Raw genomic sequence first — 17755 nt, forward strand, 5'->3', positions numbered from 1 at the left:
TTTATTAGGCTACTTTATTACATGTCTTTTTTACTTAATTAACTGATAAGATATTTTTGGTCTAACAATATATTTTAGCTGGTCTAAATTCTAAGTTAGACACAAATTTGCGTATAGGCTATAAGGTTCCCTTCAGACAAGCGCGTAAATTGCTGTTTCGGACGCAAATTTTCAGTAATTTCGATCGGTGCATCAAATGATATAGGCCTAAACTAAATTAATAAATTCATAACTAAATTCAAGTTCATAGATTTGATATTTATATTGTAGTTGAAAACAGCCCTGTGAGAAATTCATAGTAAAGTTCATAAAAAGTAAAAAGTTCATAGAATTAAAATTGATGGAGAAGGTCAGACTATTTCCTTCAGAAAGACCATTGGTTACCTAGCTCATTTAAAATATCCTAAACTTTTTTGACCCTGCCTCTTAAAAAAAAGAATCGGAATCGAGAATCGTTAGGAACCGGAATCGAAACAAGGAATCGAAATCGGAATCGGAATCGTTCAAATTCAAACGATACCCAACCCTAGTCTTGAGTCTCAGAAAGCCTAAAAAAAATGATCCTACATCATAAGTTGTTCGGGAGGGTTTCAAGAAAAATCCTCTGCTCTCATCCAGGAACAATCTCCAGCATATTCAGTTGTCAGACATGACTGGAACTTCAAATGGGAATGGCTTCTATGGTCAGATGAAACTTAAAAAAAAGAGCTTTTTGGCAGCAAACTCACCAGATGGGTTTGGTGCACACATGGATAAAAATTACCCCATACCCACGGTTAAATATACTGCTGGATCTTTAATGTTGTGCCCCTATTTTTCTGCTGGAGGTCCTGGACATCTTGTTCAGATACATGGTATCATGGATTCTATCAAAGACCAACAGATAAAAAAAAAAAAAAAATCAAAACCTGACCGCTTCTGCTGAAAATCCAATAATGGGCCGTGGTTTGATCTTCTATCAGGACAATTATCCAAAATAAACATCAAAACCAACACAAAAATGTGTCACTGAGCACAAAATGAAGCTTCTGCCATGGCCATCCCAGTCCACTGACCTGAATCCTAAAGAAAATGAGTGGAGTGAACTGAAGAGAAGCACCACCAACATGGAGCTAGGAATCTGAAGGATCTGGAGAGATTCTACATGAAGGAATGGTCTCTGATCTTTTGTCAGGTGTTCTCCAAACTCATCAGGCATTATAGGTGAAGACTCAGAGCTGTTATCTTGGCAAAAGGAGGTTGCAAAAAGTATTGTAGAAAAGGGTGCCAATAATTGTGGCACACGTGTTTTGGAGAAAAACATTTATTTCATAAAGTGATTTTCCCCCCACTTTCAATTATTTTCCTTCAATGAAACATTAGATTTTTGCTAATTTTATGAATTAAAGATCAAAAGGATAAACAATGCAAATTTATTTTTACAGTCATCTTTGATTATATTTATATATTATATATTCCATACAGTCTAAAGTCACCACAATCAAAAGAGACTATTCTTACTTTTTAAATGGAATATTGGAGCATTTATTATAAGTGATTTCTACATGCACACAAACAAAAAACAAAAAACAAAAAAAAACACCTGCCCTCATAACCCTTAATTCAAAAGCATTAATAATGTCTGCCCCCTCGCAATGACTTCTCTTCTCTGATGATGCATGCAACGGCTGGGCAATACAAGTTGTCCAAGAAGAATTTCAATCCCCCCCCTTCAGCATCCTGTGGAGGTACAGTCACATTTACCATTGTCCAGGGCGAAAAGATTTCCACATGCACGTTTTGCATTGGGTTCAAGCTGGTAAGTAAATGGACGCTACACTAATGGACCTTTTTCACCAAAATTTTACTAATGTAACAGCAACTCTATTCACATGAATCTAAAATTAATTCCCAATGGACAAAAACAAGTCCTGTCCCAATTTTTTCCCCAAAAAAGCTGTTTCATTTGGATATAGCATCCCAAGATGCACCTTGTGAAGTTGGTTTTGAAAGCATCTAGACTGAACAGAGCTGGAATCTAGACAAAGGGTGGCAAGTTTGAAGAAGCCCATTTTTTGGCCACTCCAACTCTGTTTGTGTTGTTTCATAGACTCCACTATTATTCTATAATTTGGAAAACAGCATCCAAGTTAACATTACACATTTGACAGGAATCAAATGCAAGTAAAAATGTGTTTTGTGTGTAAATAAACTAATGAAAACATCTGTTACTCAAGCATCTCCTACGGCTTTTACCTTAGTGTAACATTTACCATTAGAAGATGAATCTAGAATCCCTAAAGTTTGTTTTCTCCATGTGGCGAAACATGTGGAATATTCCTGACATTAAGCCACAAAAACAAAAATATGAGCAAGAAATTAGTGTTTTCAGGTTACGACAGATGCAGAAACAGACACTCACTAGCATAATGTTTGCCATATTGTAATCCTGCAATACCAACAATCCAATCGCAGAGGAACGCAAGCAACTATGATGTTCACATTTTTACTTCTTTTTTCCCCATAAGGCTATACTTTTCTTATCTAACATTCAATACACATGCATTAAGTGTAAAACAAGTTAATAATCAAATGGCTCCTTTCTACTTAATTATGACTCTGTGTAGTGTGTACAGATATCTTTGTTGTAGCATCAGTTCCATGTTTAAGGGCATTTCGCATGAATGACATCAGTGCTGGTCAATGCATTGAATCAATGCCATGGTCTATATGAAAAGAAGCATCAGCTTCAGCGTTACCCCGTTACCTGTTCGGTTGAGCCTTGTAAAGTGGCGCTCAAAGTTAAAATAATTTCAACACATTGTTTAATTCATGAATGAATCAGCGTTTTTGAATGTATTAGTTAAATGAACGGTTTAATGACTCCACTCAAAGACAGTCCCTTTGCCACCACCTAGTTGCGTAACAATGTAACCTGCACTGACTGAAAGCCTTTCTAGAATGCACAGAGATGAGCAGTGCTGATGCTGGTAAAATATCAGAAGTCTTAGAAAGCCTCTCATCTAGTCAGATTCAAGGATCTTGAACTAACTTTTATACATATAACAATAGCCTAACAAGCTTATTGTCAGGTTTATGTTTTTATGTGGACCCTTATTTTGATATTCTGTTTCCTTTAGTTCATGTTTCTCCGCTCTGTTTAGTTTTGGTTTTTATTGGTTTCTGGTGAAGTTCTCTTTCAGTTTTTATAGTTACGTATTGACTTCACATATGTCTAGTTTATTATATATAGCCCTGTGTTTCAGTTGTTCTTGGTCAATTTATGCATTGTGTGGTTGCGTTATTCTCCTGCCTGTTTTGTTTTGAATCTCCTTCATCTTTGTGCCTTACTGACCACACAGCCCTTTTTATATAGCTTTTCTTTTTTTTTTTTTTTTTTTTTAAATGGCAATAATTGAGCCACTCAAAATCACGGCAAGGGAAACTTCCTTCACTGCGACAGCCCTAGTTTTTGCTTTGAAAAACTCGAGATGCTGAACTTTTTTTTTTTACTTCTTTTAATTTGAGCGTTGCAATTTTAGAACACTGTGTCATGCTCCAGATGCTGCAAAACATGCAAGACACGAGTGCAAATGTCAAACACGTCCATCTAGCGAGGTTACATAGAAAAACAATGGAAAAGTAACGCCATGAAATGGAAAAAAGTGTTCTTTGTGAACCGCCCTTAATTCTGTCTTTAGTATCACATGATTCTTCAGAAATCATTCTAATATGATGATTTGCTGCTCAAGAAACATTTCTAATTATGATCAATGATGAAAATAGTTGTGCTATAATATTCAGCCTTGTTGAATAAAGTACAGAAGAGGATTAGGGTCAAGCAATAATAAAAAAAAAATAAAACCATCTCAAGATTAAAGTCATTAATGGGAGATTAAACATTAAATTTAGTGAAAAAAAAGTCAAAATACAAAGGTGAGAATAAAATCATTAAATTTCTAAAATAAAGTCGCTGTGTTTAGAGAAAAAACGTGTTAAATTTTGAGAAAAAAAGTCAAAATAAAATGTTGAGAATGGATCAAACTTGTTGCTCAACTGGATTGAGATCTGGGGAATTTGGAGGCCAGGGAAACACCCTGAACTCTTGTTCCTTAATAAACCATTCCTAAACAATGTGTGCAGTGTGGCAGGGTGCATCATGCTGCTGAACACCATTGTCATAAGGGCTGTACCTGGTCTGCAGCAATGTTTAGGTAGGTGGCACTTGTCAAATGTACAGTTGCAATCAGAAATATTCAACCCCCAAAGAGTTTTAAGGATTTATGAATAAAAATCTTTTCAAAGTGCGGGATTCTGCTTTGGATGACTTCTTTATGAGTTAAGTGATGCATAAAATCAACAAAGAAAATGTATGATGTAGTATTTTTGTGTAACAGTGTATTTTGTTAAGATAGCCATGTCACAATTATTCAACCCCTATATAATATTGTTACTTTTAAAGCTTTCTGACAGTTTTTATAGTTTTTATACTCTATAACGATCCTTCATTTGCTTCAGCTGTGATGCATATATAAACCCCAACCATGAAGGTGTTCAAGGTGAGCTGCAATCATGGGAAAGACAAAGGAGCTTCCACAAAAGCTGAGAGAGGAGATTATTTCATCACATCTGAAGGGCCTTGGGTATAAGAAGATTTCCAAAATATTTAACATTCCAAGAGACACCATTGGGAGCATTATAAGGAAGTTTAAAACTTATGGAACAGCTGCAAACCTTCCTGGCCGTGGAAGAAAGCCCACAATTTCATCAAGGGCCCTTAGCATCTTAGTCAGGACAGCTAAGAAAAACCCCCGTGTGACTGCAAGAAAGCTACAGGATGACCTGATGAGAGCTGGTACAAGTGCTTCAGTGGCAACTATAAGACGTGCACTGAATAATCAAGGACTTCATGGCCGGACCCCAAGACGCACTCCACTCTTGACCTCAAGGAACATCAGGAGTCGACTAGAATATGCCAGGAGGAATTTGGATAAAACTACAGAGTTCTGGGAGACAGTTCTATGGACTGATGAAACCAAACTGGAACTTTTTGGACATATGGACCAGCGGTACATCTGGCGTGCAAAAGGTCAGGCTTATGACCAAAAGAATACCATCCCCACGGTCAAGCACGGAGGTGGGTCATTGATGATGTGGGGCTGTTTTTCTGCGGCAGGAACTGGCAATCTTGATCATGTACCTGGCATCATGAATTCCCAGAAATACCAGGTCATTTTAAAAAAGAACGTGATGCCTTCTGTGGACAAATTAAACCTTGGTGATCATTGGATCTTCCAGCAAGACAATGATCCCAAGCACACCTCCAAATCAACTAATGCTTGGTTGGGGAAAAGATGCTGGAGCATCCTGGAGTGGCCTTCTCAGTCACCAGATTTAAATCCAATTGAAAATCTTTGGTGGGATTTGAAGAAGGCAGTTGCAGCACGGAAGCCATCAAACATCACTGAGTTACAGACCTTTGCATGTGAAGAATGGGCAAAGATTCCAATCGAGAGGTGTAAGACCCTTGTCAGCACTTATCGAAACCGTTTGTTAGAAGTTATAAAAAATAAAGGACACTCCACAAGGTACTGAAGCTGGGGGTTGAATAATACTGCACATGCTCATGTTATACAAGAGTTACAATTTTCATTTAAACTTCAAAGTTAAGTCAACTTCTGTTGTCAAACTAACTCGTATGTTTCAATAAATATTTTTTTGTTATTTCACAAGGTTTTTTTTTTTTTCATTGATTTTCATTATCTTTTATCAACATCACTATAATGTCTTTTGAGGTGAGGGGGTTGAATATTTCTGATTGCAACTGTACGTCCACATGTATGGCTGGACCCAGGACAATTGCCCAGAGCATCACACTTCCTCCACCAGCTTGTCATCATCCTACAGTGCATCCTGGTGCATCACTTGCCCAGGTAAACAGCACACTCGTACACGGCCATCCACGTGGATGTAAAAGAAAACAGGACTCAATATATTTAACAAGTTATCTAGATTCCGCCAGACCGCCTTCCATATCCAACTTGCGATAAAAAGCAAAACGCTTTACGTAGGACATAGAGTAAGCATTTTGAACTGCGAGAGGTGGTCTGGCAGAAGCTAGATATTTTACTTTACAACTTGTTAAATACGGATATTTTTATTACAAAAATGCATTGCTTTGCTTCAGAAGGCCTTTATTAACCCCCCAGAGCTGTGTGGAGGACGTTAACGATGGATGGATGGATGCACTTTCCTCAGCTCATACTCGTTGGCATCATAAAGCCTAGATGCGTTGGAACACCGATTGTGTTCATCAGAAAGAAGAAAGTCATATACACCTAGGATGTATATGTACATTTTCATTTTAAAGTGAACTAATCCTTTAATATGTGGCCTTGTTTAACTTTTCCTGATAATTTACTCACCCCAATGTCATCCAAGATGCCCATGTCTTTCTTTCTTCAGTCGAAAAGAAATTAAAGTTTTTGATGAAAACATTCCAGGATTTTTCTCCTTATAGAGGACTTCAATGGGCACCAAACAGTTGAAGGTCAAAATTAGTTTCACTGCAGCTTCAAATTGTTCTACACGATCCCAGATGAGAAATAAGGGTCTTATCTAGTGAAACCATTGCTCATTTTCTGAAAAAAAATTGAAAATTATATAAGTTTTAACCAGAAATGCTCATCTTGAACTAGCTCTCTTCTTCTTCTCCTCTATTAGAATTCCAGCAATGTAGACACTGCTAAGCGTATTACTGCCCTCCACAGGTCAAAGTTTGAACTAATTTTTATATGCAATATACTAGTTCAAAAGTATGTAACAATTAGTTCAAACTTTGGCCTGTGGAGGGCAGTAATACACTTAGCAGTGTCTGCACTGCTGGAATTCTAATAGAGAAGAAGAAGAGAGCTAGTTCAAGATGAGCATTTAAGGTTAAAACTTATATAATTTTCCATTTTTTCAGAAAATGAGCGATGGTTTCACTAGATAAGACCCTTTTTTCTCATCTGGGATCGTTTTGAACAATTTGAAGCTGCAGTGAAGCTAATTTTGACCTTCAACCGTTTGGTGCCCATTGAAGTCTACTATAAGGAGAAAAATCCTGGAATGTTTTCATCAAAAACTTTAATTTCTTTTCGACTGAAGAAAGAAAGACATGGACATCTTGGATAACATGGGGGTGAGCAAATTATCAGGAAAAGTTTATTTAAAAGTGGTCTAATCCTTTAAGGGATGATCAATGATATTTGCTTCACCTGTGACTGGTCATAATGTTATGGCTCATCAGTGTATATTGTGATTATTTTGTCATATGTTGTGATTTGAACTGCTATATGACATTTCATTTCATTTGAAAATGTCTCACATTGATATTGCTGAAAGAACAAACACTCTACTGCTAATGGAAAGCAGGTCATTTTAAGGGGGTTCACTCTTTACAAGAAGCAACAAACACAAATAATAAAAAATATTCATCTATTATTTTGGCAGAATATTGTTGAAATTCTGTAAACGTCTGTCCACAAAAATGTTGGAAATTGTGCGAATGTGAATGTAAGTAAGTGAACCTAGTGCACATTATGTTCCCAAATGCACGTTAAACTCACAGCTCTTGCAGAGATGGAGTTCAAGAGAAGCAGCATTTACTGTGAACCGAGCTAATCTGAAAACACACTATTATAAGATGCACGCCAAAAAAACGAAAAAAACAAAACACACACACACAGAAAACAGACAGCGCATTGAGCGCAACATACATTGCAACCTTTGATTTGATAACCAGGATACAATAGTATTTATTTAAATAATAGTATTATTTATCACACATAAATTTCTGTATTATTTTGATTAATTGTGCAGCCCCATTTATTTATTTTAAATTGTTAAATCTAAGATAAGGTTTGAATGTAAGTCAAAAGACCCCACCTTCCAGTCTCTTTCTGTGATATTCTGGTCTCAAAAGATGGTTTGCCTCCTCCTCCTTCAGTGAAAGTATACAGGATTTTTTTTCCTGTTTTACTGTCTGCCATGTCAAAATGTTGAGTCTTATTAGTTAGAAAAAAGTAAAAGTAATGCACTTTTCCTCAACAAGTAATAGTAGTGCTTGCAAACACTAATTATCTAGAGTACTTTGATGAATTATGAATAAGTTAAATAAATCATGGTCCCACGCTGTAAGTTTCACGCCCCAGTGTAGCTAATTTAACTGATTATTAATCAGAGACGGCCAATAACAGTAATCTAGCACTTCACATGTCTTCCTCTTACTGCCCTGAGCTCAAATTCTCTTCATGTGTCTTTCTTTTGCATGTCTCTGGTGCTCATGTTCCCTGCAGTGTCAATCACACTGTTACCGTGGTGATAACAATGACATTCATAATATTCCATCCTCAGCCTTCCATCTCATTTAGCAGGTTCTGTAGGGGCCATGCAGTGCATTAACGTAACTCAAGAGCGCCTCCAACAGGCCAAACTCAATATGTACATTATGTTTAATCAGTCAGTTTCCCAAATTAAACTTTAACAGGATGATCAGGGTCTCACAGTACACCATAAACTAAAAAAAGATTAGGTGACAATATAGAGATTGAAAATATTTCAATATGTAAACATTCTAAAATTGATATATTTGAATTTAAACTACTGTTTGGGGTCAGCAAGATTTTTTTAAGAAATTAACACTTTCATTCAGTGAAAGTAATGCAACACATTAAATGGATCAAAATTAATTTAATAACGTTACAAACAATTTCTATTTCAAATAAATGCTGCTCTTTTGAACTTTCTAAAAATGGTTTTCAACATTGATAATAATCAGAAATGTTTCTTGAGCAGCAAATCAGCATTTTAGAATCATTTCTGAAGGATCATGTGACACTGAAGACTGGAGTAATGATGCTGAAAATGCAGCTTTGATCACAGGAATAAATTACATTTTTCAATATATTCAAATAGAAAACATCTTAAATTGAAATAATATTTCACAGTATTACAGTACTTTATTGTATTTTTAATCACATAAATGCAGCCTTAGTGAGCAGAAGAAACTTCTTTTAAAAACATTACCGACCCCAAACTTTTGAACAGTGTATTTCAATGTTGTAAGTAAAGCATCTAACGAGCAATTAGTAATTTTCATATAGTTTACCCAACACAGTTTGTGACTTCTGCCTGTTATTGGCACAGTCACTTTGATTTGAGTCAAATATGAACGTCTGCAGATGTATATATAGATGAAATACAGAGGTATGACATCTGCAGGCGTCACACAGTATGACATCTGCATATACACACACATTTCATCTCACAGACATTTGCTGCAAATAAGCAATGATAAGAATTATTCATAGAGTTCACTGCTGTGTGTCACTGACTCAATAAAGTCTGCATCTGTCACTTAGCTCCCAATGATGCCTCATTTCTCAGGTCATTATGAGTGACTGTCACTGCTCAGTGCTTTAGGACTGGATGGTTCAGCCATATTCTTTTAAATAGTATTAAAGTATTACATTGCATGCAATATCATTTTACTTTCATTCTCATATACATATTTTTTTAACTTGATCGTATCATATATCTAAATGCGTATCAAACCTTATTTAAAAAACACATTCATTTTAGTTGATAAGATATGTTTGAAAAGAGGTTTTATCTGTGCATTTATGATTTCAATTTATTTACAAAACCATTTATCAAATGATTTAAAATTATATCAAATTAATTTAAATTATTTATTTTTGTCTATTTTTGTCACATTGTGTTGGGTTGCCCTGTCCACAGTCAAATCTCATTGGTCCAACATTTTACTCCACATACAGTATCTCACAGAAGTACACCCCTCACATTTTTGTAAATATTTTATTATATCTTTTCATGTGACAACACTGAAGAAATTACACTTTCCTACAATGTAAAGTAGTGAGTGTACAGCTTGTATAACAGTGTAAATTTGCTGTCCCCTCAAAATAACTCAACACACCAGACATTAATGTCTAAACCGCTGACCACAAAAGTGAGTACACCCATAAGTGAAAATGTCCAAATTGGGCCCAATTAGCCATTTTATCTCCCCGGTGTCTCGTAACTTGTTAGTTTTACAAGGTCTCAGGTGTGAATGGGGAGCAGGTGTGTTAAATTTGGTGTTATTGCTCCCACTCTCTCATGCTGGTCACTGGAAGTTCAACATGGCACCTCATGGCAAATAACTCTCTGAAGATCTGAAAAAAGAATTGTTGCTCTATATAAAGATAGCATATGCTATAAGGAGATTGCCAAGACCCTGAAACTGAGCTGCAGCATGGTGGCCAAGACCATACAGCGGTTTAACAGGACAGGTTCCACTCAGAACAGGCCTCGCCAAGGTCGACCAAAGAAGTTCAGTGCACGTGCTCAGCGTCATATCCAGAGGTTGTGTTTGGGAAACAGATGTATGATCGCTGCCAGCATTGCTGCAGAGGTTGCAGGGGTGGGGGGTCAGCCTGTCAGTGCTCAGACCATACGCCGCACACTGCATCAAATTGGTCTGCATGGCTGACATCTCAGAAGGAAGCCTCTTCTAAAGATGATGCACAAGAAAGCCCGCAAACAGTTTGCTGAAGACAAGCAGATTAAGGACATGGATTACTGGAACCATGTCCTGTGGTCTGATGAGACCAAGATAAACTTATTTGGTTCAGATGGTGTCAAGTGTGTGTGGCGGCAACCAGGTGAGGAGTCCAAAGACAAGTGTGTCTTGCCTACAGTCAAGCATGGTGGTGGGAGTTTCATGGTCTGGGGCTGCATGAGTGCTGCCAGCTACAGTTCATTGAGGGAACCATGAATTATGAGAGCATGATCCCCTCCCTTCGGAGACTGGGCCACAGGGCAGTATTCCAACATGATAACGACCCCAAACACACCTCCAAGACGACCACTGCCTTGCTAAAGAAGCTGAGCGTAAAGGTGATGGACTGGCCAAGCATGTCTCCAGACCTAAACCCCATTAAGCATCTGTGGGGCATCCTCAAACGGAAGGTGGTGGAGCGCAAGGTCTCTAACATCCACCAGCTCCGTGATGTCATCATGGAGAAGTGCTAGAGGACTCCAGTGGCAACCTGTGATGCTCTGGTGAACTCCATGCCCAAGCGGGTTAAGGAAGTGCTGGAAAATAATGGTGGCAAAACACTGGGCCCAATTTGGACATTTTCACTTAGGGGTGTACTCACTTTTGTGGCCAGCAGTTTAAACATTAATGGCTGTGTGTTGAGTTATTTTGAGGGGACAGCAAATTTACACTGTTATACAAGCTGTACACTCACTAAATTACATTGTAGCAAAGTGTCATTTCTTCAGTGTTGTCACATGAAAAGATATAATAAAATATTTACAAAAATGTGAGGGGTGTACTCACTTCTCACTCTGTGAGATACTGTAAGTGCATATTAAATATTAAATATATTCTGGATGGCTCTAGTTGTGTTTCTTAGCACAGCATTTTCACTTTCAGTAACTCTGAAATCTCATTTGCACTTGAGCATAGTCAAACTTGTCGCATTCAGTTACGACACACCGAGAACCAGTTGAGTTTAGTGTCAAGGCTTTCTGCAAAATATATGGATATGCACAACTGTATTTGAGAAGATTATTTCCAGGACAATAATTCCTACAGTGCCCCAGTTACATTATTTTAAAGGTTCTTAATTTTGTTTTGGAGTCTCCTACAAAAGATTTACTTGCATGAAAGGTCAAAAAACACTTTATTTTTATCATATTATACACTGCAGGTACACTCTCTAAACCCATCCTTTCCTAGAGCCTGTTCTGCTCTGATTAGTCAGATATCTCAGTCTGTTGTGATTGGTCTACTCTGCTTTAATTGGTCAGATGGCATAGTCTGTTGTCATTGGTCTACTCTACTCTGATTGGTCAGATGGCATAGTGATTAAGGGGTACTAGGGCTGCGTGATTAATCGAAATTGAATCAAAATCACGATTTGGCTTAGTGCGATTATGACATCACAAAGACTTTAATTATATAAGTATGTACACAGCATGTTAGTGAAGAGCTGCTCTGTGATCAGTAGTAAATGACGCTCCATCTGAGAGCACTGCATTTGAAAAAGCAACATAAGTCAAACATACAAACTTTCTAAACATGAGAAGCGTTTGTGAACATCTTGTCCAACAAAAGACAACATTTAATAATGTGTTTTTACTCCAAACTCACTTCATAATGTCAGTCGAGTGTTTGAAATAGCATTTTTAATAGCATTGCATTATAAATCTATTATTATTATGGAAATATGCAAGAAGGCTTGAAGAACACAGATAAACCATGTATTGTCGTAGTCGTCTGTTTATAACATTCATGTTTAATCATGTTTAAACTTGGAACGATGTGTGTAATGATTCACTCGTTTTCTCAATGCATCGATTACAAATACTGACGATGCATATGCAATTATGCATTGATCTTGAAATCTATTTTTGAATCATGAATCGGTGAATCTTCCTCTGAGTCTGCACTTTCATGACGTAATGCCGCTTTGACTGCCGTGTATAGTCCACTGCGTAGCTCACAGACTTGCAAGCTCAGCTGAAGTGCGCATCGAGGGTGCATAGCAGCTGCAAAGGGGCCCTAAAATGCACCCTTCTGAAACCTAAAATGATGAATGGGACACTCTACGGTCCCATGGACTTAATGGGCACGTGCACGCGGCAGCCATTGTAAGTCCACAAGACCGAAAGTGCATAGAAGTGTGCCATTTGGGATTCAGCCAATAACTTAATTTATCTGCACTTTAATCTTTGCAGCCCTTTTACATTCACAAACAGCTATATTACAAACTGCATGAAAGATTATACCTGATAAAACATAATAGGGGCACTTTAAAACCTGCAGATTGTTCTTCATTTGAGAAAAATAACTCTTAGAATTCAGCACACAAGTCACATGGACGACTTTGACAGTACTTTCAGCAAAACAAACTGCAAGTTGCGTCGGGCCAATAGGACACGGTGTAATCATCGGTATCAAGATTTAAGGTTTGCAAAAACAAAATCAAGCAAAAGTGTCAAAGCTGAGCTGGCTGGTCTTACCTATGAGCTCGGTGGGTGTCTTCTCTATGAAGTGCTCGCACAGTCTGATGAACATCTCTGTAGTCTCTACTGTGGGACATTCACCATGACTGAAAGAGACACAAACACATTGATTTTAACATGACAGATCAAAGCTAGCATGTCAGCTACAGCAGAAAGGCTGCGAATGGCACTCAGACATCCATTAGCAATGACATCATACTGCAGCCAACAGGTCTGATGTCTTTGAGTGGCTAGAACAACACCATCTTCAGCAGTTAAGAGATCATGTTCACACAGAATAAAAGTGACACATAAAGGTTTATTCATACTAAAGAGTAAAATTTAAAGGCAGTCTGAGCATTCTCATGCAAATTCAACTCGATAAAATTAAGATTTCACACATTTTAATGCTCAATATATTCTTTGGAAAGTAAAATAAACCTTTAAAGATATCCATGTCAAAGAGCACCAGAGCCACACCCACAAATTCATTCATTCATTCACTTTATTTATAAAGCACTTTACAACTGCACCTGCAGACCAAAGTGCTGTACAATCAAGAAAACAACACACAACTTAAAACAACACACATCCTACTAAAACAACAAAGACTAGCCCACCCTCTCAAAGGCTAAAGACAAGAAGTAGCTTTTGATTTAAAACTTTAAAAAGTATTTAAAGATGAGACCTCTCTAAGTTCCTGAGGAAGACTATTCCAGAGGCTCAGACCCGCAACAGCAAAGGCCTGATCCCCTTTTAACTTTAAATGACAAATTATATAATCATCATGGACCAATGGCAGTTCAAAGGTGTTTAACAGCCGGCCCCAAGTTTTTTGTAAAGTTTGCACTAGCAATCTGTTCTAAAACAGAATCAAACTGTAAAACACCATCATTTTGGAAAAACTTATAAAACTTATAAAATTTCATCAATTCAATTTTCGCCTTAAGTATACTGGGTCTTAAAATTCATACAGCGATTATCCAACTTTTTTTTTTTTTCAGAGAATAATGTCAGATGGGTTGTATTTAACATGTAAGCAGGTGAAAATATATATTATATTATATTATATTATATTGTATTATATTTTAAAATATATATATTATATTTTAAAATATAATATATTATATTTTAAAACATAATATATTATAATTAAATACAGTTGCATGAAAAAGTATGGGAATCACTTGCAGAATCTGTGAAAATGAGAATTATTTTAATAAAATAAGAGGGATAATAAAAAAATGCATGTTATTTTTTGTTTAGTACAGTCCTGAGTAAGATATTTTACATAAAAGATGTTTGCACTTAGTTCACAAGACAAAACAATAGCTGAATGTATTAAAATAACCCCATTCATAAGTATGTGAACCATTGATTCTCAATACTGTGTGTGGTTACCTGATGCTCCACGACTGTTTTTATGTTTTGTGATGGTTGTTCATGAGTCTCTTGTTTGTCCTGAGCAGTTAAACTGAGCTCTGTTCTTCAGAAAATTCCTCCAGGTCCTGCAGATTCTTCAGTTTTCAAGGATTTTTTGCATATTTTAACCATTTCCAGCAGTGACTGTATGATTTTGAGATCCATCTTTTCACACTGAGGACAACTGAGGGTCTTAAACTCAACTATTAAAAAATGTTCAAACATTCACTGATTCTCCAGAAGGAAACACGATGCATTAGGAGCCGGGGGTGATAACAATTGAGTCCCTCAGTTGTCCTCAGTGTGTAAAGATCTTAGAATCATACAGTCACAGCTGGAAAGGGCTCAAATAGCTTTGCGAAAAAAAAAACAAAAAAAAAAAACACACACACTCGAAAACTGAAGAATCTGCAGGACTCTAACAACTATCACAAAACAAAAAAAACAGTTGTAGATCATCCAGGTAACGACTCTCAGCATTAAGAACCAATGGAACTTTTGAACAGGGTTATTTTAATAAATTCAGCTATTTTTTTGTCTTGTGGACTATATGTAAACATCTTTTATTTGAAATATCTTACTCAGGACAGTACTAAATAAAAAATAACATGCATTTTGTATGATCTCTCTTATTTTGTTAAAAATATTCACATTTTCACAGATTCTGCAAGCGATTCCCATACTTTTTCATGCAACTGTCCATATCTATATTGACAAAAAAAAGTCATGTATTGTTTTATTTGTGTCCTTTTTTCACACTGGATCAACACCATCTTCAAATGATCATATTAGCGCAGCTACACTGTAGAAATATATCATCAGAACATAATAATACAGATTTTCATGGAATGCATGTCTCGTTCACCAATTCAAAAAGCCTCTTCTAATTAAAAAGTTATATGAATAATCATAATATGCTTAAGTAAAATGTTTTGCAGTCATTGTCGGTTGATGGCAAAAAAAGTCAACTGTTAGAACCCTTGAATATTTATACATTTATTTAGAATAATTTATAATAAAACTTTTAATTTAGTTTAAAAACACTGTATTGTATTGTAATATATTTTAGTTTACAGTTTGTTACCCAATGATTTTTTTAAATTTATTTTATTTATTTGTTTTTTTTTATTATTTGAATATGTAAACTAGATGTCATGTTTTGGTTATTTATTTATATTCATTTCAGGAGTGCTTTTGCTAATTTTTTAAACATTATACATTGACAATAACCTAACAGAAACCAAAATGAAACACTGCAAAGTGTTGTATGCTTGCTGGGATCTTCTCTTATGAACCATTACATTTCAAAAGCAAGAAAGAAAAAAACACAGCATTGATATTCTGAGGTTCACATACCCTTTACAGGAAAGTTTCACATATTTGATTCCCTCTTTTTCTATCTCAGCTCGATCATAGAAGCGGCTAGTGTTCGTCAGGTCTACCAGCAAACCCATCTTCACCTGTGGACAGGTCAGAATCACATCAACACAGCTCAGTCAGAACATAGAGTATTACATATCAATTTAAGAGGAACCTCCATATACCTTCAAGCTTTTGAGATAGTTGGACAGCATGCTGGGATGAAACCTGTTCTCCTCAGGGACTTTATCATCATACCGTGGTCCAAGCATGGTTTTCATGGGCAGAAATTTACCTGAAGATAGAAATCATCACAGAATTTCATGGCATGACCTTTAATAAACATGATGGTTTGGTTCAGTGAAACCTTTATAAAAAGTACTTCTATGGTACTACAGTACAATAATGGTATTGGACGGTAATACCATGGTATTCAAATAATAATATTCATGTAGCGCATTTATTTTAATTCATAAGTATTCATACGAGTAAATTTACTCTGATCTTAGATGCCAAAAATAAAAATGAAATGAACTAAATGCATGGAAAAGTAAGAACACTGGCTTTAACATTAGACATTAATTTTATTTAATAATAAAAGCTGTTCGTCAAAGCGATTTTACGTTGTTTTTTTATTCATTTTTTTTTTTGCCATAATTTGACACAAAAACACGGTATGCTCTCGTTGTGTCGTGGCGACATCATGTGGTCGGCATGTGAAAGTGATGTCTGATTGCCTGGAACTCACTGAGGTCTGAAGTGGGGCATTTAATTTGGTAAATTCCCACGTCCAACCTCGTCTGGGACGCAGCATTATCTCATTATATTAATTACGTCATATCATACATCTACTCATATTCCTACACCATAGTACGATTCGTTAAAATCCTGCCGACGTCTCGGCCTACTGATTTGTCTTACGTTCGGCCACTTGGCAAATCAGGAGGCCGAACGTAACATTACGTGATTAATATTCATGAATCAATCCCTCGCCATAGTAGAATTCGTACACACACACAACTCCCGCCTCTTTTTCAGTGACGTAACTTGTGTTGATCTGCGTGTAGCGAGCTAATCTGGCTAGCCACTCAATTTTAAACCAGACAAAACAAATAAGTTTAGAGTGGCCCTTGTATCTATTTTGAAGTCGTACATGCTCCCATTTAAAAACACACGCAAATTAAGTTATCATAGGTTAATTTTGGCAAAGTTATCATTGGTTCATTTTGGCAAACGACACAGTGCACTGGTCAGTGCTATAAACGAGCACAGGCTAATTGTATCTATCTGTTAGACCGAAAGCATTTAGAGTTTCAATCTGGCTTCACTGAAGCTGCAGTCATACAGCTCTGGGCTTGAGTACATTTATGCTCTCCATAACAGCCTAACTCTAACAAACTAAATTATTGCATTACTGAGACTGAGAGTGGATTAACAGACCAGCTTTATTGACAACAAGGCTATCTGATAGATGCTCACCAGCCACAGGTTGTCCTCTTCTGGGACAATTCCTCCATCGAGGAGGCGCTCCGATTTGAGACATGCTCTCGTTTCGAGATGAGCGAGAGTCCGCTTTCAGCTGCTCCGGAGCTCAAGCCTGTCGAGCGGGCTGGAGGAGCTTCTGTGATCCGCTGCCTGGGCCTTTGACACAAACCCAGTAGTACTATTAGCGTTTCACAGCTTTATCAAGAGTTCCGCGCAGTAGAAACGTCCTTCCTCGGGTCAACTTTCATGAGATGAGCTCCATGAGACGACCGATTCTCAAACCTTGCTCAGAAGTAAACAGTAATTCCCCACGTTGTCCGCAGTTTTGTGCGTTACCCACTAAAACCGATAGCAGTGACTCGAGGCGAACAGTAGAGGGTGCTACACATCTAGATAGATAGATAGATAGATAGATAGATAGATAGATAGATAGATAGATAGATAGATA

At 36.8% G+C, this 17755-nt stretch overlaps 1 protein-coding gene across 2 annotated transcripts in view; it reads right to left on the reverse strand.

Moving 5' to 3' along the window:
• rngtt (RNA guanylyltransferase and 5'-phosphatase) overlaps positions 1-17683 on the reverse strand; it is a 167166-nt gene extending 149483 nt beyond the window's left edge. Inside the window, exons 1-4 of one of the 2 annotated variants that reach the window (XM_048206213.1) lie at positions 17302-17683; positions 16008-16117; positions 15820-15923; positions 13060-13148 (exon numbers count right to left, since the gene is read on the reverse strand). In XM_048206213.1, the coding sequence (XP_048062170.1) occupies positions 13060-13148; positions 15820-15923; positions 16008-16117; positions 17302-17365 (367 nt within the window). In that variant the 5' untranslated portion in view covers positions 17366-17683. Of the gene's footprint in view, positions 1-13059; positions 13149-15819; positions 15924-16007; positions 16118-16570; positions 16682-17301 lie in introns of those variants that run through there. The other variant, XM_048206214.1, reaches the window with a different exon arrangement.
• Positions 17684-17755: the final 72 nt, after the last annotated feature.

This window comes from Megalobrama amblycephala, linkage group LG11 (genome assembly GCF_018812025.1).
Source record: "Megalobrama amblycephala isolate DHTTF-2021 linkage group LG11, ASM1881202v1, whole genome shotgun sequence".
In the NCBI taxonomy this organism is placed as follows: Eukaryota; Metazoa; Chordata; class Actinopteri; order Cypriniformes; family Xenocyprididae; genus Megalobrama; species Megalobrama amblycephala.